Source organism: Xenopus tropicalis, chromosome 6 (genome assembly GCF_000004195.4).
Source record: "Xenopus tropicalis strain Nigerian chromosome 6, UCB_Xtro_10.0, whole genome shotgun sequence".
Lineage (NCBI taxonomy): Eukaryota > Metazoa > Chordata > Amphibia > Anura > Pipidae > Xenopus > Xenopus tropicalis.
The window spans coordinates 35735759-35760514 of record NC_030682.2 but is presented as its reverse complement, the minus strand read 5'-3'; the positions used below and the strand labels follow the sequence as shown (position 1 = coordinate 35760514).

The 24756-nt window shown below is 37.8% G+C and overlaps 1 protein-coding gene across 4 annotated transcripts in view; it reads left to right on the top strand.

The window, feature by feature from the left end:
• The window catches only part of vwde (von Willebrand factor D and EGF domains), a 70223-nt gene that overhangs the window by 41648 nt on the left and 3819 nt on the right, over nt 1-24756 (top strand). For 3 of the 4 annotated variants that reach the window (XM_012965592.3, XM_002939011.5, XM_012965594.3), the window contains 8 exons: nt 1078-1212; nt 1927-2019; nt 18389-18922; nt 21456-21551; nt 21641-21736; nt 22681-22776; nt 23464-23559; nt 24416-24511. In XM_012965592.3, the coding sequence (XP_012821046.2) occupies nt 1078-1212; nt 1927-2019; nt 18389-18922; nt 21456-21551; nt 21641-21736; nt 22681-22776; nt 23464-23559; nt 24416-24511 (1242 nt within the window). The remainder of the gene's footprint in view (nt 1-1077; nt 1213-1926; nt 2020-18388; nt 18923-21455; nt 21552-21640; nt 21737-22680; nt 22777-23463; nt 23560-24415; nt 24512-24756) is intronic. The other variant, XM_031903928.1, reaches the window with a different exon arrangement.

Genomic DNA, 24756 nt, shown 5'->3' with positions numbered 1-24756 from the left:
AGCTCTAATTGTAACAGGAAGTAGTGTAGGGGCAACAGGCAGAACTCTGGGGAATTGTATGATCACAATGAGTGGCCCTTAGTACTTAAAGGAACTGTTAAGTGTAAAAATTTATGTTTTTTTCCAAGTCGCTGACTAACTAAGAGGTTAGAGACCTGAAAGGAGGAAGTATTATCCTGGCTATTATGCTAGACATCCACCCACTCCAGCCTTTATAGATTACATTTTTACCTAACTAACTATATTAGAAACATTTTTTATTTTTCACAGCCTATCTATATACCCACTATATACACTAAAGTGTATTTAGGGTTACCCAATGGCATACACTACTAAAAAGGTATATAAAACATGGTTTATTTAGATGCAGCAGGGTTTTATGCAATATATATATATAGATAAAATTATATATATTTATAGGGACCTTCATTGTTCAGAGGTATAGTTTACTTTTAAGGTCAGGCAATAAAGGATCACATACCAGCATGCCAGCTGGGTAGATTCTACATTTACTTCTCTTTGATCAATGGATTCTGAATGCTACCAGAATATGGCACAGAATAGAGAAACCTGTGAAGATCAAGAACAGGGTTGTAGCCAATTATTTTTCCTATCATAACCTGCAAACTGTAAAAATACTATCTAAAAGTAAAATCAAAATATGTTTTATATCTCAATATGTACCTTCTGGCAGTACAACTATGGTACCTTCCAAACCGAATGAAAAATACTGGGGTTTGCCTGGGCTTTTGTTATGAAGAAAAACTTTGGCAGATTTTAAACTGATGAGCTTTTTTCACATTGGGTGATTAGTAAACCCACATAACAGGAACAGGAAAGCGTAGGTAATCATAAATGTTCCCCTTAGTGTTAGACTTAGAATATAAACAGTAACTAGATCACTTTGACATGAAACACAAGCTGATGCATTGTAAGCAAATGAAAAAAAAAATTCCAAAATAAAAAAGCTCAAACTTCATGGCTTCTGAAACTGATTTAAAGTGCAGCTTCTAAGTAAGCTTATATCTTGCTGAAATGCGGAACTGCTGTCTTGAGATTTCCTACACTCTTTTTTAGGAATAACATGCCAAGAAGATTTGGATGAGTGTTTATCCAGCCCTTGTTACTCTGGTGTATTTTGCACAAATACTTATGGATCATATGAATGTGGGCAATGCCCAGATGGCTATCAAGGAGATGGAAAGATATGTAGTAAGTAATTAGTAGTATCCTATTAATAGGGCTCCGAGATCTTGAAAACACCAACTCCCAGACTGTTGCCTTCCATCATCATAATACAAAAAAGTTTTTACCTAAAACCCATGAATTCGAGTTAGAGCTTCTAAAACTTGAATGTTCATTATTTTATTAAGTCTTAACTGTAATGGTTACGGGTTGAAGTAATGCAGAAGTCAATAGGAGTTGTCCTAGCAAAATGTAAGCAATCATTTTCAATTCGTGTTTTTTGGGAGAGTTTGCAGACCCATTGAACGATGAGTAAAATGAGAATTTGCTGCATTCAAGTTTTTTTTAATGCTTTAATTCAATCAAGTTGTTTATATTCATGGTTTTTACATTTATGTTTTCAAATTAAAATATAACAAAAAATATCATAAACTGGAATTTTTATAACTAGGCCTCTGTGTGTTCTTCTGTAACAGCTTTGATACCCTATTTGCAAAGCTCCATGTAGCTGCTCTCATTGTGGCCATTTGTCCTGCATATGTACAGTATACATACTGAGAGAAAAACAGCTGGTATTAAAATATACTGTGCCAATGTCACACTATTATATTGCCACCCCGAAATATCATATTAGAACATGCGCAAAATAGTTTAAAATAGGATGAGTATACTGCATAATTGTCGGACTGGATGATTTTGGATAACATTTGGATAACAAGTTTTTTCTTTTCTGTCATACAGCACAGATATTATTGACAACACAGATGCCTCTAATGGTGTTAACGGATATCTTTACCAAAGAAGCTGGGAAAAAAGAACTTTACTTCCCTGGAGGTAAAAGACATAAGAACCAAAACTGAAACGCCACAACAACTAGCTGATAAAGATATTGCAGGAGTATATGCCAACTATTTAGTGAATGAGTAAAACAATACACGAGTTTATTGTATAGTTTCCTTTGTGACTAACATTATACAGATAGAGCATCAGGTCCTATAAACAATCCCCAATATCAAAAGCAAAATGTAGTGTTCACCGAGGAGTGAGTTTTGTATTGATATCTCACTGACTGGTTTGTTGGAGGCCTATTGGCTCCATCCCTATAGTCCCTCAACATTGCCAAAGCTGTTACCTATATATCGAAAACATTAGCAATTAGCAACCAGTGTGTCTCATATGTAGCTGGAATTTTTTTTTTTTGGATAATATGTCTTTGTCATATACTGTATAAAACATATTTGGTTTATAGGATTAAATGATATAGACAGTTATATTCTAAATTAATTTGCAATTGATCTTAATTTTTTATATTCTTGAATGGTAATTATTTAGCCATGTGTTTAGCAGCTTTCTAGATTGGAATTGGTTGCTAGGGTCCCATTTACACTAGCAACCAGGCAGTGGATTGAACAAGAGATGAACAGGAGGAGGAGGGAGGGCCTGAATAGAAATTTAAGTAACAAAGTAACAATAGCAATTAAATTGTAGTCTCCCAAAGAATGTCAAAAATAAAAAAGGCTTTTCCAAGCAAACACATCTTTTTACACTCAGCTAAACATACTCCAAAATGTGATCCATAGCTTACAATACATACAATTTAAGAGGCATGCTTGGCTTTCAAATAAAAAAGCCTCTACACCTTGTTAAAGGAAAACTATACCTCCAGAATGAATACTTAACCAACAGATAGTTTATATTATGTTAAGTGACCTATTAAAGAATCTCACCAAACTGTATTATATATATCAGTAAATATTGCCCTTTTACATCCTTTCCCTTGATCCACCATTTGGTGATGGGCTGTGTGCTCCCTCAGAGATCACATGACCAGAAATAATGCAGCTCTAACTGTAACAGGAAGTAGTGTGGGAGCAAAAGGCAGAACTCTGTCCATTCATTGGCTGACCTAGCATGGATGTGTGCCTTGGCTTGTTTGTGTGCACTGTGGAATCCTATGATCCCAGGAGGCGGCCCTTAATTTTTAAAATGGCAATTTTCTATTTAGGATTACCCAATAGCACATACTACTAAAAAAAAGTATATTTTTATGAAAATGGTTTATTTATATGAAGCAGGGTTTTACATATGAGCTTGTTTATGCATTATATTTTTATAGAGACCTACATTGATTGGGGGTATAGTTTTACAATATAAAATAGATTGAACCCTAAGATATAGAATAATCATGTCTAACTCTAATGATTTGGAGCTTGTAAACATGTACAGGTGTTTTGGAATGTACCCCCACCAAAAATAAAAAAGTAAAAAGTATAGTTTGAAGAGGGTATCTTTGTGTGCCAATGCAACTCCGAACAGAAAGTTTCCATTAGATGATTATAGTTCCTCTGTTCAGTGTCACTGTGCTCAAAGCAGATGTGCAAGTGTACAAGTAGCAAGCCATTCATTTTCAGCTCGGGTAAGGAATTCCTGTGTTAAAGAATTAGCCATGCTTCATATGGAGACTTCACATGCCTTTCATTACAGGGCAGTTGGTTTTTATCAGGATCATGGTGTTCATAGCACGCCATAGATGTGTTAAAGTGATCCTCATATAAAAAAAACTTTTTTTCCAGATGGTCTTTGATATGCCCAGTGTCACACATAAACTGATTTTGCATACAGTTTTGTCATTTCCCAACAGAACTGTATTTGAGTTTGATATGAGAGTGTATGTAAGTAAGTAATGTGATGTAGGAGAAATGATACATATAGAATTTTTTTCCATGTGAAGCCCCAATTTTAACTTTTGGTGAAGACCCCCCCATTATTTTATAAAAAGGTTACAGATATATAAAAGCATTGTGAAATCGGTCATTTCAGCCAATGTTCCAAAAATATATACAGTACAGAACCAGGCCCAGACTGGGATTCAAAACAGGCCCTGGCAATTCAGGTACACAGAGGCCCACACAGCTCCCCCCCAGCCCAATAAATAGTGACTCTCTGTGGTATCTTACAGCAGCCCCTCTGGCTTTTGCCACAATCTACAGATTGCCAATCCGGGCCTGTACAGAACTGAAAAGAGCTTACCCCACTCACTCTTTTTGTATCTAGAATGACAAATAGACATTCACCCCAAATCTCTCCCTTACTAGCCATCAGATCAAGGTACCCCCCGAGCGGGGTCAGCACCACAGTTTGAGCACCACAACTATAGAGGAACACATAATATCACATGAAAACTGCAAAACGGTAGCAAACTTTATGGTCTGTTTGTCCCTAATGTATGTCTATGGGACCAGTGTATTGGTTTGTATTGTTCCTTTGAGCAGTACCAGGGTTTCGATTTATTTTCCTCATGGGAACAATTAGCTTTAGCATGGAAAATAATTGTTTGGATTGTTAATCCCGGAATCTCATTATCACCTGGGATTAATGATTTGAATGTCTATTACTGACCAGTGCTGCTGCAGAACTACTCAAAACACTACAACCCCGAAGAAAATGCATTTGTTCTACTGCCTACATCAGTCATTTAATTACTAATTGTATGCAAAACTTTATACAGGTATAGGACCTGTTATCCAGAATGCTCGGGACCAAGGGTATTCCAGAAAAGGGGTTTTTCCGTAATTTAGATCTCCATACTTTGTCTACTAAAAACTCAATAAAACATTAATTAAACCCAATAGGATTGTTTTGCATCCAGTAAGGATTATTTATATCTTAGTGGGGATTAGTTACAAGGTACTGTTTTATTACTACAGAAAAAAAGGAAATCAGTTTTTAAATTCTGTATTATTTGATTAAAATGGAGTCTATGGGAGGCGAGCTTTCCGTAATTTGGAGATTTCTGGATAATGGTTTTCCGGATAAGGGATCCCATACCTGTATTTATTTTTTTTTAAATAGATGATAGATAGATAGATAGATAGATATACAGACGGACAGACTGACAGACAGCAGATAGGCTGACCTAATAGGGAACTGAAGCCTGTCTGCTTGTCTGACGATTTTTTTTTAATAAATGTGTCATTTCTGAAAACCTAATGGTCTAATGAGGGACTAATGTGACGAGTTTTATTTAATTATTATTGTGCTGTGACCCTGAATCCTCCTGTGATTGGTTCATCTATGAAGGTGAATATTGTAGCAAAATAAACCCACTTTTCAATTTTTTAATTATAATTCTAATAACATGAGAGATATAGAGACCTAATACACTTTTTTATTTACCTAAATATGGATCCTGTTTGTGATAGAAACGTTTGCGTAAGCTGGCTCTCGGCTATCATCACATATGAATTCATTTTGCAGATGGCTGGGGTAAGACTGTGTCACCACTGGAAAGGGAAAATTCAAAACACATTCTCTCTCTATGGTAGGAATTTAGAGTGATGTCAGTAGTTCCCTGTGATAACATATTACAGATGGAGGCTGACATTGCAGACCATCACAAATAGGCTCTGGCACAACAAGTCTGTACTTAGAAAATACAATACAGATTATAGATTTGTTACACAGTATGCATGTTATCTTTTATAATTAATAACCTGTATAATGATAACACTAATTATATTTAGATGGAAGATTCATTATATTTCATATATTTCTTGTACAAAATTTCAATTACAGACATAGATAACATCTGAAAGGGGATTTTATTATTTTAGACGTTGCTCATTAAGATGCCCTGTTGCCAGTACTCCTAAACAGAAAATTGCTGTATTATTCTAAATATAAAGTAGCATCTAGTATAGCATGGGGCTTATGCTTTGTGAATATAAAGAGGCAATGGTGTGCAATTTACTACCTATCTCACCACTGTCATGAAACAGATGGGGTAATTTGCCTGGCCCAAATTTAAAGACCATATCATATTTGTCAATACCTTTTTAGTCTAAAATATAAAAGAATAGGCATATAGCATAACTGAAGCCCCCCTCCCAGTCTTGTAGGCAATGGGCTAACAAATATTATTATCTTTAAAAATGACCCCTTTACAGGCGCTCCCTATAGAGCTGCTAAGATCCCTGCCCCTGTTTGACATAATGGACAACCCCTGCCAGAAAAGCAATAGGAGGGGGAGAGCCAATCACAGCTCTGCAGTCAAACAAGCAAAGACAGGCTTCAGTTCCCTATTAGGTCAGCCTAGCTGATATCTGTCAGTCTGTCTGTCTATCTATCATCTATCCTAAAAAAACAAATATAAAGTTTTTGCATACAAATTGTAATTAAAGTTTTTTTTATATGGTATTAGTCTTAGGGGCCGATTCACTAAAGGTCGATAACGCTTATCGATTGCTTTTTAGCGTTAAAAAGAATGTGATAATTAAGTACTGGTTCATCAAAGTCATTTCGCATGCGTTAATCCGCATATCTCATGTGCAAAAAAAAACACATAATCTCAAAGCGTTAATTAGCGAATAGAAATAATACTAACGCATGATTCACAAAAGCATATGAAGCATTAAACGCGCAAAATATTGCATTTATCTGTGCGAATATTAACACCTACTTGGGGCAGGCGGTACTTAAAGAAAATTGTGGTTCGTGAGCTTTTGGCAACACAATATGGACTTTGCAGAGGGATTTATTCAAGTCTGTGTTGGCCCTAGTGCAGGGGTCGGGAACCTTTTTGGCTGAGAGAGCCATAAACACCACATGTTTTAAAATGTAATTCCGTGAGAGCCATACAATATGTTTGGCCTCGGATGCGGCAGGGCAAGCTAGGGTGGGTCCCAAGGATGCCGGATGCGGATGCGATGCAGAGGAGGGCGTGGCCTGCGCTCAGCGGATAGAAGACGTGTTCTAAGGCTTAGAACACGTCTTCTATACTCCGTGCGCAGGCCACGCCCTCGTTATTTTCTTTTTATTAAAGATTTGGCAGCGAGCCAGATACAGCCATCAAAAGAGCCACATCTGGCTCCCCAGCCACAGGTTCCCTACCCCTGCTCTAACCCTTTATCATATGTGAGATTTGTGAGAGTGTTAAGGGCAGTTCACCTTTAAGTAGTATGTTATAGAATGTCCCATTCCAAACAAATTTGTAACTGGTCTTCATGGAGATTTGGGGATACAAACAGCAGTAAATTCTAACATGGAAATGAGAAAACGCTTTGTAAGTAGGGATGCACCCAATTTTGGGATTCGGCCAGACCCCCAAATAATTTGTGAAGGGTTAAAGAGAATCACATGCACAGTGCAGAGAAAAAGTCCAACTTCCCGAACAGCTTCCCAGTTTCTGACAAAAAGTCACTTGATTTTAAAAGGGTGGTTTAACTTTTAGTATGTTATCGAATGGCCAGTTCTAAGCAACTTTTCAATTGGTCTTCATTATTTATTTTTACAAGCTTTTGAATAATTTGCCTTTCAAGCAGGGGACACTGACAAAAAATGATAGCTTTGTGAGGCTACAGCTTTATTGTTATTGTTACTTTTTAGTACTTATTATTCTATTAAAGTTCTCTACTAAAATCAGTTTTTTATACAAATCACACCCTGGTTGCTAAGGTAATTTTGATATTAGCAACCAAATAGTTAGGATCCAAATTGGATACTAGATTTGGTGCATCCCTATTTGTAAGCCTATGTTATTTCATAGAAGTAATACATAAAGGAAACCATAGGTTGAATTCATAGTGTATGGGACATCCCATAACCCATGGGACCTTGGCAGATTCATGTTAAAGAAAATGTTTGTCAGTATTAAAATTCTGCTCTGATAGGTGGGAGCCTGGCTACCAACAATGTTATCCCATAGGATTCAGATGCACCCCTGATTATTCAGATCACATTCCGGCACCTCATATTTAGCAAATAACTAGAACTTCTTTAAATAACAGATATAAAGCCTGTTTTGCCATACGTTCCGAAAACTGTATTTAATAATAAATGGGGCATTCTGTTATTTTTCATAGGAGCCGGCGCATAAGGAAAAGTATTTCCAAGAACAAAATCTTTTACCTGACGAAGGGGCCTTAGAGCTCCGAAAGCTTGTAATGCATTTTTATTGTTAGCCAATATAGGTATCATTTCTACAATACTCTATTAATACAATACTACAATATTTGTGTGTTTTTTTATTATGAATTTATTAGAACAATCAGATTCCCAACTACAGAGCGGGTTTTGTCAGTCTCTTCTCCGGCCTCTTCATTATCCCAGGATTAACGTTGCTGGGAGAATATATCGTTTGGCTGGCCTTTCCCATTATATTGCCTTCCTTTTTTGAATGAGTAGAAGTAACTTACAGTATCTCCATCTTTTGGCAGATTAGATTCAGAAGCTGATTCTCTCATTATGTTGCAGCTTATTTTCTATCCAGCCATGTAATGTTTAGTTTGGGTTCCAATTCAACCACACAGGCATCTACTTTTTTAGGAAATTCAGTAAACTTCCTTCTCTCAAAGCAACCAATGAGATGTCTTCTCATTTTCTTGCTCTCGTACTTGCAGATAGGGGTTCCGCCGGACAGGAACTCAAATGCATTAGCAATAGCATAAACCCCACAGTCATGAGTGTTTTCTTGTTCATCAACATCCAGTATTTCCATAGTTCCTTCAGGATCATTCACTAGTTCACTATAGCATTCATTTATCTGTTTCCTCAGTAAGGTACCGTGGTGTTTAGTCACAGCGCTGTCTGCAATCTCCACATGATCCATTTTAAAGCAGCTTGTCAACCAATGTCTCTCTACACTGTCATAATGTATCTGTACTGATGGTCCTTTAACTGCATGAAATCCAATTTGGGAAAGGAGGCAGCTTTGAAGCCCCTCTGCCTCAAACTGGATTTTCAGCAAGGACTGAGCTGCATCAATGATTCTGTCGTCCAGACATTCCCTGCCTCGCAGGGCCATTTTATGCTCTTGTGTCAGGTTCAGTTCAGGGATCCAGGCATCAGTCCCCTCAGGGAAGGGCTGGCCTGGAACTCCAATGTACTTGCAAGAATCATCAGAGAATTCATTCTCTTCATCTGCATAGAATCTGAAGCGTGATTTGTATTCATCCGTTATCTTTTCTCTCTTATTCTTTTCCTCGGCCTTGATAGTCTGTCTGCTGTACTTTCTTCCTTTCCTTGCCTCCTTTTTGTCCCTTCTCTCATGTGAGAAGGGTGTGATTTCATGCTCCTTATTCATCCAAGGAGTGAAATCTGGATCAGTTTTCCATTTGTCAGTGGATGGCTCATTTGTGCAGGCATACAGGGGTCTGTATAAGCCCACAGAGTCCCATTCTGGTTGTTTCTGTATTTCTGCCTTGATAAGGCGTTTCTTAGCTTTCCTCTCTTTTCTGGCCATCGTTTTGCTATTTCCCTCCGTTAGGCAGATAGTGGAGGGTTTTTCTTCTAATTCCACCTTGATGGTCTGTTTCTTATTTTTCTTTCCTTTCTTTGTAACCTTTCTGGTCTTTTTCTGCGTTTTGCTTTGATGTTCCTCTATTTTGCAAAGAGGGGGATCAGGTTCAGGTTTCTGTTCCTCCTTTTTGCAAGTGGTGGAATCATCTTGATTTTCATTGCATGTCTCAGGTCTCTCTTCCTCTAGGCTGTTGGTTGAGAGATTCTGTTCCTTTTCATCTTTGCATTCAGATTCTGTTGTTTCTTCAGGTTCCAAATTTGAGAGATTCTTTTCATCTTCACATTTGGATTCTGTGGTTTCTACAGATTCCACAATTGCTACCTCTTTGGTGCTTTCCTCTATTAAGCAGAGGGTGGGAAGCTCACATATCTGTTCCTCATCTGCGCAGGCACTGAAGTCTGTGCTTCTTTCTTGCTCTGCTTTGCAGGGGACGGGGAGCTCGTTTCTCACTGTTATGCAGGTGCATAAGGCAGTGTTTAGTTCAACATTATCGGTGCAGGTTTGCGGTTCTTCTAATTTGTTTGTTTTCTTAAAAAAACAAAACTTTGAAAAACATCCAGAACGCTTTTTTGTCTTTGCTTTATCTTCTGCACTACATACATTTTTTGTTGAATTTTTGCTTATATTTTTTATAGAACACAGTTGAAAAAGTTTAAAAAGTCGTCTGATACAGCCAAAGCGCCTAACAGAGGCCATGGTATAACCACAGTCTAAAGTGGAAAAGATAAATTATAATTAGTAATTATGTTATAAAAGCAAGTTCTTACAAAGTCTACTAATTCTCATGATCACTAGTGTAATGTAACAATAACTATCATGCACTCATACACAGCTGGTGCACAATTAATCCAACACAAAAATGACAGTAACTTGGGATTTCTGACCCTCTGCTCCTCTTAGACTGTCACCAAATCTAAATATAAAGAATAGTGATGTAAATTATCTATTTTGACCCGTCATGTCCATTTTGACACAACTGCGCCTAATTTTAGCAGAAGTTTTGCGTAACAATTTGCCATTGGCAAAATTTGCTGCGAATCCATGCCTGCTGAAAAAATTAGCTCATTACTATATATAAGTTCTTTAGCGCAACTTTTCTAAAACCTTATGCTGCTAGTGTATACTGGATTTATAGAAACAGACAGTCATGTCATGATAATGTCACATGACAAGGCATTTAGGTACTGGAATTAAAGATCAGAATTACAATTGGAATATCAGGTTCAGGTTAAAGCAAATTTTGTCGCTATAATATTTATAAGATTCTTTAAGATCTTTAACTTTTACATACAAATGCATTTATAATTTTTTGTACGTGTTTATGTACACACACACACACACATACAGAAAAATCTCTTGTGTAATCAGGACTTAAGAATAATAAGTGAAATGTGTTAAACAATTCCTATGAATATAAATATAAAATGCAAAAGAAGTGTAACACTACAGTTATGGAAACCCATTATCAAGAGAGCTCCAAATTACAGTACAGCCACCTTCTATAGACTCAATTTTAACCATATCATTCTAATATTTAAAAATGATTCCCTTTTTTTTCTCTAATAATAAAACAGTACCTTGTATTTAATCCCAACTAAGATATCATTAATCTATCTTGGAAGTAGAGCAATCCTATTGGGCTGAGTTAATGTTGAAATTATTTATTAGTAGACTTAAGGTATGGAGATCCAAATTAGGGAAAGACTCCTTTTTCAGAAAACCCCCAAATCCTAAGCACTACGGATAACAGGTCCTATACCTGTACTAAATTGCATTCAATTCTATATTTAAGCATATTAGAACTTGTAGCTGGAACTTGTCAATCCCTGTGTATTTGTTGCAGAAGTGTCTAATTCTAATATGTGTTAATGCAGCTTTTAATGCAAATTGTAAGCCCTTTTGTCATTACACATTTATTTATAGTAATTTCATGGTAGACTTTCTTTATTTATGTATAAATAACATACTTTCTAATAAGCAATAAAGAGAACGATCAGTTCTGAAACACAACTTTTCTAAAACTTTTGTTCATCTCTGCCAGTGTATACAGATTTGCAAACTGTAATAAATTAAAATAAACACATTTGGCCACAATTTGTACTCACCTCTGCCAGTCACTGAGTCTGAGTAAAGACTGATCACACTGTGCCTGTGATGTGTGTAACCCTTCTTGGGCATTGTGATGTCACAATGTCTGTATCATGTCACATGACCAAGCATTGTGGTACTAGAGATAAACATCATAACGAGTCATATAAATGTTACAGTATTAAAATCTAAAACTGAAATTTCAGTTTTGTCATCGTAACAATTATAAGACTCTTTATGATGTTTAACTAAATTACATGCAATTGCATATATAATAGGCACATATATATATATATATATATATAAATACCTCTAGTGTAACTAATACTCAAGTGAAATGTATTGAACAACTGAACAACTGCAATAGATACAAATATAAAATGTATATGGATTGCTGTATTGAAGTATATTAAAACAAGACTGTACAACAATGGCAGGTTTGGGAAGCATCAAGTAATTTTAGCTGCAGCGACTAATTCTGATACTGTATGTGTTAATACAGACTTTAATTCACATTGAAAGTGCTTTTGTTATTATTCATTGTTTGAGGTTTATATATATTTTTATAATGTTTATACACATCTTTTAGAATAATCTTTGTTAACACAATTTAGGTTAGTTTACATAGGCTTGCTCATTTATATAGGAACAACATACTTTCTAATAAATTAAACATAAACATATTTGACCAACTTGTACTCACCTCTGCCAGTCACCAAGTCTGAGTATAGACTGATCACACTGCGCCTGGGATGTGTGTAACCCTTCTTGGGCATTGTGATGTCATAATGTGATGTTGCAATGTCTGTATCATGTCACATGACCAAGCATACCTCTCTAGTGTATCCAGTACTCAAGCAAAATGTGTCAACAGTTGCCATGGATACAAATATAAACTGTATATGGACTTCAGCTCTTCAAATTTGTTATAAAATTTATATTTAAATATATTAATTAAAACAAGACAATGTAACAGAAAATCATGTTTGAGAACAGTCAAGTATTTTTAGCTGCAGTGACTGATTCTGATACATTAACACAGCCTTTAATTCAGAAGTACCCATACTTGTTATTCTTTATTTATTGGGGTGTATAAATATCTTATAACTGTTACAGTGCCAAATAATAAAATGATGAAAGCTAATTGATGCAGACTAAAAGCCATTAGTTAAAAACATAGTTTTGACTCAGATATTGCCAAGTGTGTGTTTATTTTACTGTGACCATATACTTGTACACCTGTATGAACTGTATTGCCAGGCAGTGTAATTGTGTATACTTTCATACCACCCCCTCAGACCTAATCCAGACAGCTGGATGTGCTTAAATCTGATTAGATACAAATGTGTAGCAATAGTTAAAAATCATAAATGTACATCTTTATTCATAAACAAATAAACATTAGATGTGCCCTAACCTAAAAACACAAAGCATGGGGTCATAGATTGGTGAGGGGCCCCTTGTTTTTACCCAAACTGATCATTTTTAAAATGATGTACATCCCACTATGGTTATGGGCTGCACTTGAATCCAGATGGTTAAATCAATATCAATTCAGGCCGCTGATGTTTTACTCCATAATTGGCAAACAAATACATTTAAGAATACATTGGAGGTGAAATTGTTCCTTACAAAGGGTTAACATATCTCAGTTATCATTAGTACATTATATGTATCTGTACCACATCATGTGCAATCTACATCCCAGCATACAGATTCACACTCGAAGTGAGAACATTGAGGCCCATATAGTTTACATATGGCGCAGGCGTGTTACATACTTAGCCAGAACCTTTTTTAACATATTCAGATGTGAGCACATTTACCTGTCTGGACTAAGGCTGAAGGGGTGATATGAGACTACATATGGAGTTCATATATGCTTGCCAGCTACAGTTGCTCAATTTAGAGAGGTGTAGTTCAACATTAATTGTAAGTTGTATAACTGTGTGTATATACTTAAAGATATGTATATAAGAGGTTACTTGAGTTTTAGAGCAAGTAGACAAACATTTTTACATGGGGCTAATCTGACAAGCCAATGCTGTAATGTAAAAACGCTTCATCTTTGGATCAAGTTAATATAAAATTAATATTAGGGAGAACATGGCGCTGCTTTATGAATCCAGAGATACAACAGAATTTTGACTCCCTGTACCTTTTCTACCTTTGCTGCTTACCTAGTTACCTGTCATTCAGTTGTTTATACTGTATGTCACTGTGGTCTAGAAGCAACTCTTATGGGTAAACTGCAAAGAATAAATTGCTAACAAAACCTGGGAACAAGGAATATGCTTTGATCATTTTGTGGACTTCTAGTCCTGAACATGCTTTAACACTTGATTAACTGTATGTTCAGATCAACAACACGAGGATCATTTACAAAGACCCAGATAAAAGTGCAATAGCACTAAGGGCGTAAGAGCCATAAGGTGGTAAGTACAGGGATCTATTGCAGCCTGGGTCTGCCACCATAACTTGGGTTTCTAAATGATGTTCAAGTTAGGGAGACGGGCTCTGTGTAGTAAGAAGGGTTCATTGGGACCGGGATTCACTGGGATTTTTCTTAGTTTTCGGGTGGGCCAATCTGACCCTGAGCCAAAACCAAAGATCATATTGTTCCATTCATTTACAAGACATCTGTAAAAACTGAAAAAATACAAATTTATGTGTTATGAGTCATTTCTTTATTCGAATTTTCAAGAATGTTTTACTGATAAATCTTGAAAATTTGAGTTTGGCAAAGCTGAATTTGTAAATTAGAGACTGCAATCTTGAACTAGAAAGGGAAGTTTGAGAACAAACTTTATGTTGGGTTGAAAAACGTGAAGTCACTGAATTAAATCTGATCTGCTGTTGATGCCGCCCACATTTTCTAACCTTGGACCACAGTTATACAGTAAAAACCACTGTGCAAAGTTTGGGGACCTTGGTTTTAATAGTGACGGAATGGCAGCAATTTAAATGTCAAAGATTGACATCTGATTGGCAGTTGGTGGCTCCACCCACTTTTACTATTTTTGAACTGCAGTCCCCTAGTGACCAACTATGCAAAGTTTGGGAACTCAGGGATAAACACTTCAGCATTTTACACTTTACAATGGAAAGTAAATAGGTGAAATGTAGTTGGCTGTTGTGGCTCCACCCACTTTTCTAACCCTGAATACGTAGTCAACCAGTGACTGACTGTGCATAGTTTGGGAACCCTGACATAAATAGTGTGAGAAAGGCAGCATTTTAAATTTAAACCAAAAGAATTCAATAGGTAAAGTCTGTATCTGTCTCTAGATTTTGTATCATGAAGAGCATTTGCAGTGTTCCCTTATGCTGTATGGTTGGCTAGTCTTTTATTTTAGAAACCTCAAAACCTGCAATACCTTTACTAAACTACAGTTTTACCTTGATAATTATTTTTTTTTATAGTTTTTGAATTATTTGCCATTCTCTTCTAAATCTTTCCAGCTTTTACATAGGGGATTTACCCCAGCAGCTAAAACTATTACTCTGTGAGGCTACATTCATTGTTATTGTTACTTTGTATTACTTATCTTTCTATTTAGGTCCTCCTCTATTCATATTCCCAACTCTTGTTCAAACTGCCTGTTGCTAGGGTAAATTGCAGCATAGTAACCAGATAGCTGCTAAGATACCAAACTGGAGAGCTGGGAACAAAACCCCAAATTGCTGAAAAACCATAAAAAATGAAGGTCAATTGCAAATTGTCTTAGAATATAAATGTCGTTTTTATACTAAAAGTTAATTTATAGGTGAACTACCCCTTTAAAGGAGAAGGAAATTTAAAAACCAAGTAAGGTCTCTGTAAATACAGCCATAAGCACTCACAGAAACGCTGCACTGACTTCTCTGTCAAAAGAAACAGGATTTGTTGCCTCTTTGTTTCCCTGTGCCAGAGACACGCAGCACTCTCCTCTCTCCTGCTCCCCCCTCCCTCAAGAATGCTAAGAACTCCCTCCCCCCCTAGGAATGTGGATCTGAGCCAATCAGCAGGAAGCTGACTCATAGGGGCACATTTACTTACCCACGAACGGGCCGAATGCGTCCGATTGCGTTTTTTTCGTAATGATCGGTATTTGGTGATTTTTCGGAAAATTATCGCGAATTTTCGTTGCCATTCCGAATGTTGCGCAAAATCTGACGATTTTTTCATAGCGTTAAAACTTGCGCGAAAAGTCGTGCCTTTTTCGTAGCCATTCCGAAAGTTGCGCAAAATGTTGCGATTTTTTCGTAGCGTTCGGATTCATTCAAGCTTCAGTATGGTGACTTTCCTTGGGCCAGGTTGGAGCTGCAGGGTGCCATTGAGTCCTATGGGAGGCTTCCAAAATCATGCTACGTCTGAAAGTTTCGCCCGCCGCTTACGAGCGCTCAATACGAAAAAGTCGCGAAAAGATACGAGCGAATCGTAATGGCTACGAAAAACTTGCGTTTTTTCGCGAAAATCATATTGGTAACGATAAAGTCATGACAATTTCCGAAAAGTCGTAAAGGCGCCGAAAAAATCGCAAAAAATACGAAAAAGTTGCAAAATGTTCGTTTTCCAATCGAAAATTTTCCAATTCGGATTCGAATTCGTGTCTTAGTAAATCAGCCCCATAGTCTAACCAACTGAGCATGTTCATGGGTCTTGGTCTTGGTGCAGGAGTGAGGCATTATGGGAACTTTCTTTACACAGCTTAGTGTTTTTTTTCCTATGAGGCTTCTGGTCCTCTGAACAGGAGAAATATGGGGAGTCTTAAGGGCATTATTGAGAGAACTGAAGGTATGCCTGCAGCTTGAGATTAACTCTTTACTAGCCTTTCCTTCTCCTTAAAATAAAGAAAGTGATCAGTATGTGTAAAAGAATGAATAATAAGGAGCATGGGAGAATTCTCTACCTAAAAGTATCATTTTATTGAAAGGGTACCGCACACACAGGGGCTTGATGCATGACCAGTGCTCTTCCTCAGGCATGGGAGGATTTTTTTGTCCCTGAGGAAGAACAACGGTCGTGCTCGAAACATTGGAATTTTTTCAATAAATACATTTTTCTTATGCATCAAGCCCCTGTGTGTGCGGTACCCTTTCTATATATTTTCCCAGTTAACCTGCACCCAGGGCATTTGGACTTTTTACGGTGTGCTCCTCTCTGTTCTCTCTCTCTATATATAACATATATTCAAGGGTAAAGCATGCTGGGAGCTGTAGTCTAGCACCATTAGGACTGTTTTCTTAAAGCAATATTTCTGAATAAAACCCAGCCCCCAGCTCTCTACAGCCAGCGGCTGCAATAAAATGCTACAATGAGAATCCCACCTGACCTGTATAAATCTGCCTCCATGCACTTTTCATCTGTATTTGATGGAAGCATTAAGCACAGTTTCCCCAGCCCTGAACAAGTCTGTCTTTTCTCCCCATGTCTGATTCCAGTGTCATATAATGGAGCCAAAATGCCAGAATAATCTCTGTATGTAAGGTAGCAGAGAGATGCCTGACACAGTGTTTGGAATCGGCATTCTCAACAATAGGAAGAGCTGAACTGCAGCTCCTTCATTGCTGCAAAAATTTGGCCCGGCAAAAAGTCACAGTCTCGTCAAATAAGTGGAAAAAAGCTATGAAGCATCAAACATGCTGTTCTTCTTACAATGTACATTTTAATTAGTATGCAGTAGGTTTATATGTAAATTCTAACATTGGGCGAATCTGTCCTGTTTCGCTTTGCCTATAAATTTGCGAAAATGCTGAAAAATTTCGTGAAATGCCGAAAAAAATTGTGAAATGTGGCTACTTGTGTGTGTGTGACTTTCTTAACACATGCAATATTTTTTTGCATGACCGCAACTTTCCTCACTTGGCAAATATTAGCTATATTATATTACACTGTAACTAGACTTGGGGATAAAGGACAGACTTGTTTAATGTTGGGAAGGCTGCGCTTAATGCTACAAATACAGCAACAAAGAACATGGAGCCAGATTTACACAGATTAGCTGGGATTCTCATTGGAGCACTATTGTCCATTAATACAGCTGTGGGCACTAGAGAGCTGAGCTTGAATTGTTATTGAACACATTTGCTTTAAGAATACAACCCAACATGCTCTAACCCAGGGGTCGGGAACCTTTTTGGCTGAGAGAGCCATAAACACCACATATTTTAAAATGTAATTCCGTGAGAGCCATACAATATGTTTGGCCTCGGGTGCGGCAGGGCAAGCTAGGGTGGGTCCCAAGGATGCCGGATGCGAATGCGATGCAGAGGAGGGCGTGGCCTGCGCTCAGCGGATACAAGATGTGTTCTAAGGCTTAGAACACGTCTTCTATACTCCGTGCGCAGGCCACGCCCTCGTTATTTTTTTTTTTATTAAAGATTTGGCAGCGAGCCAGATACAGCCATCAAAAGAGCCACATCTGGCTCCCGAGCCACAGGTTCCCTACCCCTGCCCTAGAGCGATGCAGCCTCCAGTTTGCAGGGAAATAGGCATTTTCAGAACAGTAGTTTTCAGAAAGTAATGGTTATGTGTGTTATAGCGAGCGCTGCATAATATATCCCACGAGGCGAAATATCGCTTAAAAAACGGTCACCGCGAGATAAATAACGCCAAGAGCGTCGATTCTTAATTATGACAAGTGTCCTTTTAGTGAATCGAGCGTTAACTCGCAAAAAATAAGAAGTGCTACAGTTTTTAACGCATGCTATAAATAGCGCTCGTTTGATCGACCATTAGTGAATTGGACCCCTAGAATGTCCACATCGCCTAACGCTGAATTAATAATGTATGCCCATTTTTTAAAATAATTTTTTTACTTTATGCTCTTATTTTAGGTTCAGCATTAAAGTCAGTAGGCCAGTCAAGTTTTGCTGTTCCAAGTCCAACAGTATATAGCAGGCAAACAGACAGCCGCTCCTTCCAAACAACTCGGAGTCTTTCATCAAGCTTAACAACCAGTACCGCAAGAAGAACGACTATTTCTAAGCTACTAAATGGTCGAAGGACCACCTCCAACCTATCTCGCTCAGCTTTGTTTGCCAGTCATGCAATAAAGCCAAGTTCCAGAGGGAACAGTACTAATATATATCCTACTGCACCAACAGTGACTAACAGCTCAAAGCATCACTCTGTTACTTCAGGAAGCCCAGCAAAGAACAAGACTGATGAATGGCCATTTACAAAACATACAGATAACTATTTACCGACATTGAATGGAACAGATCAGGCAGTTACCATGGCGTCTGCGAAACGGACATGTGCTGATTCACCCTGTTATCCTGGAGTTATTTGTGAACCAACCATCAGCGGAGGCTTTAAATGTGGACGATGTCCTTTTGGCTACTACGGAGATGGTGTAACATGCAAGGGTACAGTCTAAATAGTAACTACTTTGTTTATAAAGTAGTGGATTTAAGAATTTTGTTTCTTTCTCGTCGAACAGAAACACTAAGGGGCACATTTACTAATCCACGAACGTCCGAAAGCGTCCGAATGACTTTTTTTTCGTAATGATCGGTATTTTTGCGACTTTTTCGTCGCCGTCGCTAATTTTTCGTATTTTGCTTGACTTTTTCGTCACCGTCACGAAAAATTCGGATTGGTTTTTCTGCCGTTTACAATTGCTCAATACGAAAAAATCGCGACGGTGATGAAAAAATCATGCAAAATACAATAAAGTCGTGACAGTGACGAAAAAGTCGGGCAAAATACGAAAAAAACGCGACAGTGACGAAAAAGTCGCTACATTTTTGTTTCCAATTCGATTTTTTCCCATTTGGGATTCGGATTCGAGGATTAGTAAATGTGCCCCTTATTGTTACTTCAACATAATTTTGCTGTGTTTTAAACAGCCATTATATACTAGTAGTATGGCATCTTGTAACTTTTAAAGGGACCAGCACAACCAGTTACATAGTTAGTTAGTTAGTTTCATAGTTAGTTACTCAATGAACTTGATGACTTATGTTGCTCAAAGTTCACTTTATGTATGGCCAAATATTGGAAAGCAAAAAGGGCTTGTTCCCCATGAAATTAACTTTTAGATGCACATTTACTAATCCACGAATCTGAATGGGAAAAATTCGGATTGGAAACGAACATTTTGCTACTTTTTTCGTATTTTTTGCGTTTTTTTCGTCGCCGTTACGACTTTTTCGTAGCCGTTACGATTTGCTCGTATATTGTCGCAACTTTTTCGTATTGAGCGCTCGTAAATGGCGGGCAAACCTTTCAGACTTTGCATGATTTTGGAAGCTTCCCATAGGACTCAATGGCACTCTGCAGCTCCAACCCGGCCCAAGGAAAGTCTCCCATAGGGCTCAATGGCACTCTGCAGCTCCAACCTGACCCAAGGAAAGCCTCCCATAGGCCTCAATGGCACTCTGCAACTCCAACCCAGCCCAAGGAAAGTCTCCCATAGGGCTCAATGGCACTCTGCAGCTCCAACCTGGCCCAAGGAAAGTCTCCCATAGGGCTCAATGGCACTCTGCAACTCCAACCCGGCCCAAGGAAAGTCTCCCATAGGGCTCAATGGCACTCTGCAACTCCAACCCGGCCCAAGGAAAGCCTCCCATAGGGCTCAATGGCACTCTGCAGCTCCAACCCGGCCCAAGGAAAGTCTCCCATAGGGCTCAATGGCACTCTGCAGCTCCAACCCGGCCCAAGGAAAGTCTCCCATAGGACTCAATGGCACTCTGCAGCTCCAACCCGGCCCAAGGAAAGTCTCCCATAGGACTCAATGGCACTCTGCAGCTCCAACCCAGCCCAAGGAAAGTCTCCCATAGGGCTCAATGGCACTCTGCAGCTCCAACCTGGCCCAAGAAAAGTCACGATACTGAAGCTTGAATGAATCCGAAACTTTCGTACTCGGCGTGACGGCTACGAAAAAGTTGCGACAATTCACGCAAGTCGTAACGCTACGAAAAAGTCGCGACAATTTACGAAAAAAATCGCAAAATACCGATCATTACGAAAAAAACGCATTCGGACGCTTTTCGGACGTTCGTGGATTAGTAAATGTGCCCCTTAGTGTGACATAGACATTAATATTCTAAGACAATTTGCAATTGGTTTTTGTTTTCTGTTTTTTTCTTGTTTTTCAGTTATTTAGCTTTTTGTTAAGCTGCTCTCCAGTTTCAAATGTCAGCAGCTATCTGTTTGCTAGGGTCTTGCTTAACTTAGCAACCAGACTGTGGTTTGAATGAAAGACTGGGATATGAATAGGAGAGTGACTGACTAGAAAGATAAGGAGTAAAGGGTAAAAATAATAATAATAATAAAATTGAAAGCTTTTAGAGCAATAGTTTTTTGGTTGCCGGGGTCAGTGACCCCTATTTGAAACCTGGAAATAATTCAAAAACTATACAAAATAAATAATGAAGACCTAATGCAAGTTTGATAGGAATAGGGCATTTGATAACGTACTAAACATAAAGTGATACTGACACAAAAATTATTTTAAAACATGAATGTACATTAAACGTTCCCTATAGTTCATGTTGATCATTTTTCTCTGATAGGGCTGCTTTTGTAAGTAATGTTACTTGAAGTTCCTAAACCTGACTGTTTTGCCAACCTGACCGTTGTTTTTCAACCTGTCAGTTATGGCTTCTAATGCTAATTCTAATGCAAAAAGGAACTGTTAGCTAATGTAAAAGCACCAGGAAGTACTTGTTTGGAAAAATTATAAAGCTCACACAAAGACAATGTTATTATATATCTAAAAAACAGTTTAATTTTAGGTGTCAGTATCACTTTAAAAGGTGAACCACCCCTTGAATACCATTGTATTTAAGATATCTGAGACATAACTTCTCTCTTCCTCACACATGTAAGCCACTAGTTAATGTTTTGGATTTTTATTTATCCTTTTATAACTTGACTTGCTTGTCTTCGGTGTAGCAATTTGCCGGCATCCATGTGGAAAGAATATGGTATGCGCTGCTCCAAATGTTTGCAGATGTAGAAATGGCTACTCTGGATACAACTGCCAGACTGGTGAGTGTCCCTGCTAATTTGCCCAAATACAGTAAATGTTTACAGCCAAATATAAAACCTTCCTTGTAATTAATCCCGATCTTTTGCAGCTGTGTGTCGTCCTGACTGTAAGAATCGTGGGAAATGTGTGAGACCCAATGTTTGTGTATGCGCCCCAGGATATGGTGGAGAAACATGTGAAGAAGGTGAGCACTTTTTGCTTGCTGAGCCATCTTACTACTATTGTATGTACCTGAAACTATGCCAATATGTCTGTGTTTTAATAAATACATATAAATACAAAAATAGTCTCTTCCGCACCTACAGAGAATGAGACTTGGGGAAAAGAGACAAAAATATTTGAATGAAAACTTTTTTGTGGGCCTGGCCATGCTACAGCCAAGAAAAATGGGACGATTTATTAATACTCAACCATGGAGAATCGGGCAAATCATGTTTAAAAATCTTATTTGTGTCCTTTATCAAAAGATAAATCAAGCACAATTTTTCTAATCTCAATTAAAAACAAAAACCCTGATCAGGATGTTTTTCACAATCACCCTTTTATAAATGAAGTGCATTTTTTTAATCGTGATCATGTATTTATTTAATATAAACTGTATGGGAGATCGCCTTTCAGAGCTTTCGGAATATCAGGCTTTTAAATAAGAGATCCCATGCCTGTACCAAGTTTACAGTCAGAAGTTGGTTTGTGTCTCCTAGGTTATCTGTGTGGCACACAATTGGGTTGTACTCCCATATTTAATAAAAGACACTCAGTAGCAGTAACCCATAGCAACCAATAACATGTTTGCTTTTAAAGAGGTTACCAGCAAATGCTACCTGCTTATTGGTTGTTATGGGTTACTGCTCCTGGCCACTCTTAGTGCCTTTAATTACATAACCCCAGTAGAGCGCAATCAAAAGAATCCACCCAAGGTGTATTTAATAAAAATATACCTGTACTTACAATATGATATTCACAATGTGTAGCTAAGTTAATAGAAATTGTTCTCATTGGTCATTTTATTTATTAATATTGAGATTTATACAGTAGGATTTTGTGAATATAATGACATGTCTATGAGGTAAAGCAGATGAATATACAAGAGGGAATTTTTTTTTAAAAAAAAGTCTGGACATTTTTCAGCCTACTGTGACCAACCATGTGAAAATGGAGGGACCTGCCAGGCAAGAAATGTCTGCACCTGCCCATTTGGTTATGTTGGACCCAGATGTGAAACAAGTAAGAATGCATGAAGTGTATCTAGCACTACTGGTTATTTTGTATATAGCAGAGTGATCGCTGGGGTATTGTTATCACATCTAAGCAACAGAGGTAACTAGTGTGTCTTTTAAAATTCAGGGGGATTTACTTAAGCTATTCATTGTGTACACAGTATATGTGTAGTGTGTGACTCCACTGCGTGAGCAACGCAGTCCTCATTGTGTACCTTGTAGGTGAGAGTATTTCCAGTGGCTTCTAACCGGACCCCTGTCTGCTCGCATATTTGTTGTATGGAGCTTGATTAAGTGCCAAGGATTATAAAATCTATGATGCAGCCATTTGGTTTCAGGTTTTATTCTAGGTTATATGGGTGGATCTGGCTGGTAAAGAATTATAGGAAGGACCACTTGCCCCGGGCTCCCATTTGGAGAGAAACAGAGAAACAAGCACATATTCATTATATGCATTAGGGATATGTCCCTGCAGCCCCCTCCAAGCTGTTGTTGAACTGCATTTTCCAACACCCTCTGTATACTGAAGGCCATGGGGCAATTTCTTATCTATAAAAATCGTAGGTTTGCATAATCCTCTCGTTCCTCAGATAAGGGGCACCTATCTGCATGTTATTTTTCCTACACCTTTGTGCATTGCTGAATGGATTCTGATCATGAATACGTGTGGTAATATGCTCTCTTCTGCTTGCAGTGGTCTGTAATCGGCACTGTGAAAATGGTGGCGAGTGTGTCGCTCCAGATGTGTGCAAGTGCAAACCTGGGTGGTACGGCCCAACATGCAGCACAGGTAACTGCAGTTCTGCAATGAATTGAGACTTCCCCCCATATGTTATGAAAGCCACTACGTTTGCCCATGAGAAGAAAGCCATAGCAACCAATTAGATGTTTGTTTTTTAAACAAAGGTTAAGGTTACTAGTGAATGCTACCTTCTGATTGGTTGCTATGGGTTACGCTCCTGGGCAAACTTAGTGCCTTTTATTACATAACCCTATTAGACCATACACCATAAAAAGAGTTAAAAGCCATATCCATTTTTAAGAGCAAACTGTATTTTAAAATGGCTTGGTGGATTTTATAATATTGAGTTTAATGTACAGAATACATATTTTATTGTATTCGCTACAATAAACGTAACATTATATCCATGGGTTTGTCCAGTTTACCTGAGCATTAAACTAGAATATAAAACCAACTTGGGAGGTAGATTATTATTATTCCTTATGTAATACCAACCAATACCAACATTTTGTGCATGAAAAACAAGGGAATATTAAAAAAAAGGCAATTCTGAGCAACTTTTTGAAATCCCTTTATTACAAATTTTCAGTGGTTTTAAAGTAATTTGTAAATGCAGTTACAATTGAAAACATCATATCATTATCACTTTTCCCTTTCCATTCCCTGTCCTGGTGGTTTTGACTTTAAAGACATATGTGTAATGAATGTGTTGTTTACAATTAACCCTTCTTTTACCAGGCAACATTGTAATTATTGGGCTTACATGCCATTTAAGATTGTTTCATGCATGCATGTTTATCGATATTTACTGTATATCTATGCGGGTACTGGGGTATATAATACACTTATAATATATTTAATTTAATATCACTTACTAATAATACATGTCTTTTTTTCACACAAGCCATGTGTCATCCAGTTTGTCTTAATGGCGGCACTTGCATGAAATCCAATATTTGTCTGTGTCCCAAAGGATTCTATGGTGCCCAGTGTCAGAATGGTAAGTTCTCTTCCTCTAAACCTGCATTTGTAGAATACAATACTTCGAATGGTTGCTTGCCTCAGGCTGAGCAGCTTTAAATCACCAGTTAAACAAGAATACGGCTAGAAATGCTATGTTGACGTTGAACAGCCATATAACTGTAATGATCAATGCCAATGTAAGTTGTCCCTATGTTGGGATATTGTTAGGTGTCAGTGCTCAGTGCACATGCACTCTCTGCTTTGGGCTGCAGTTTAGAAGCT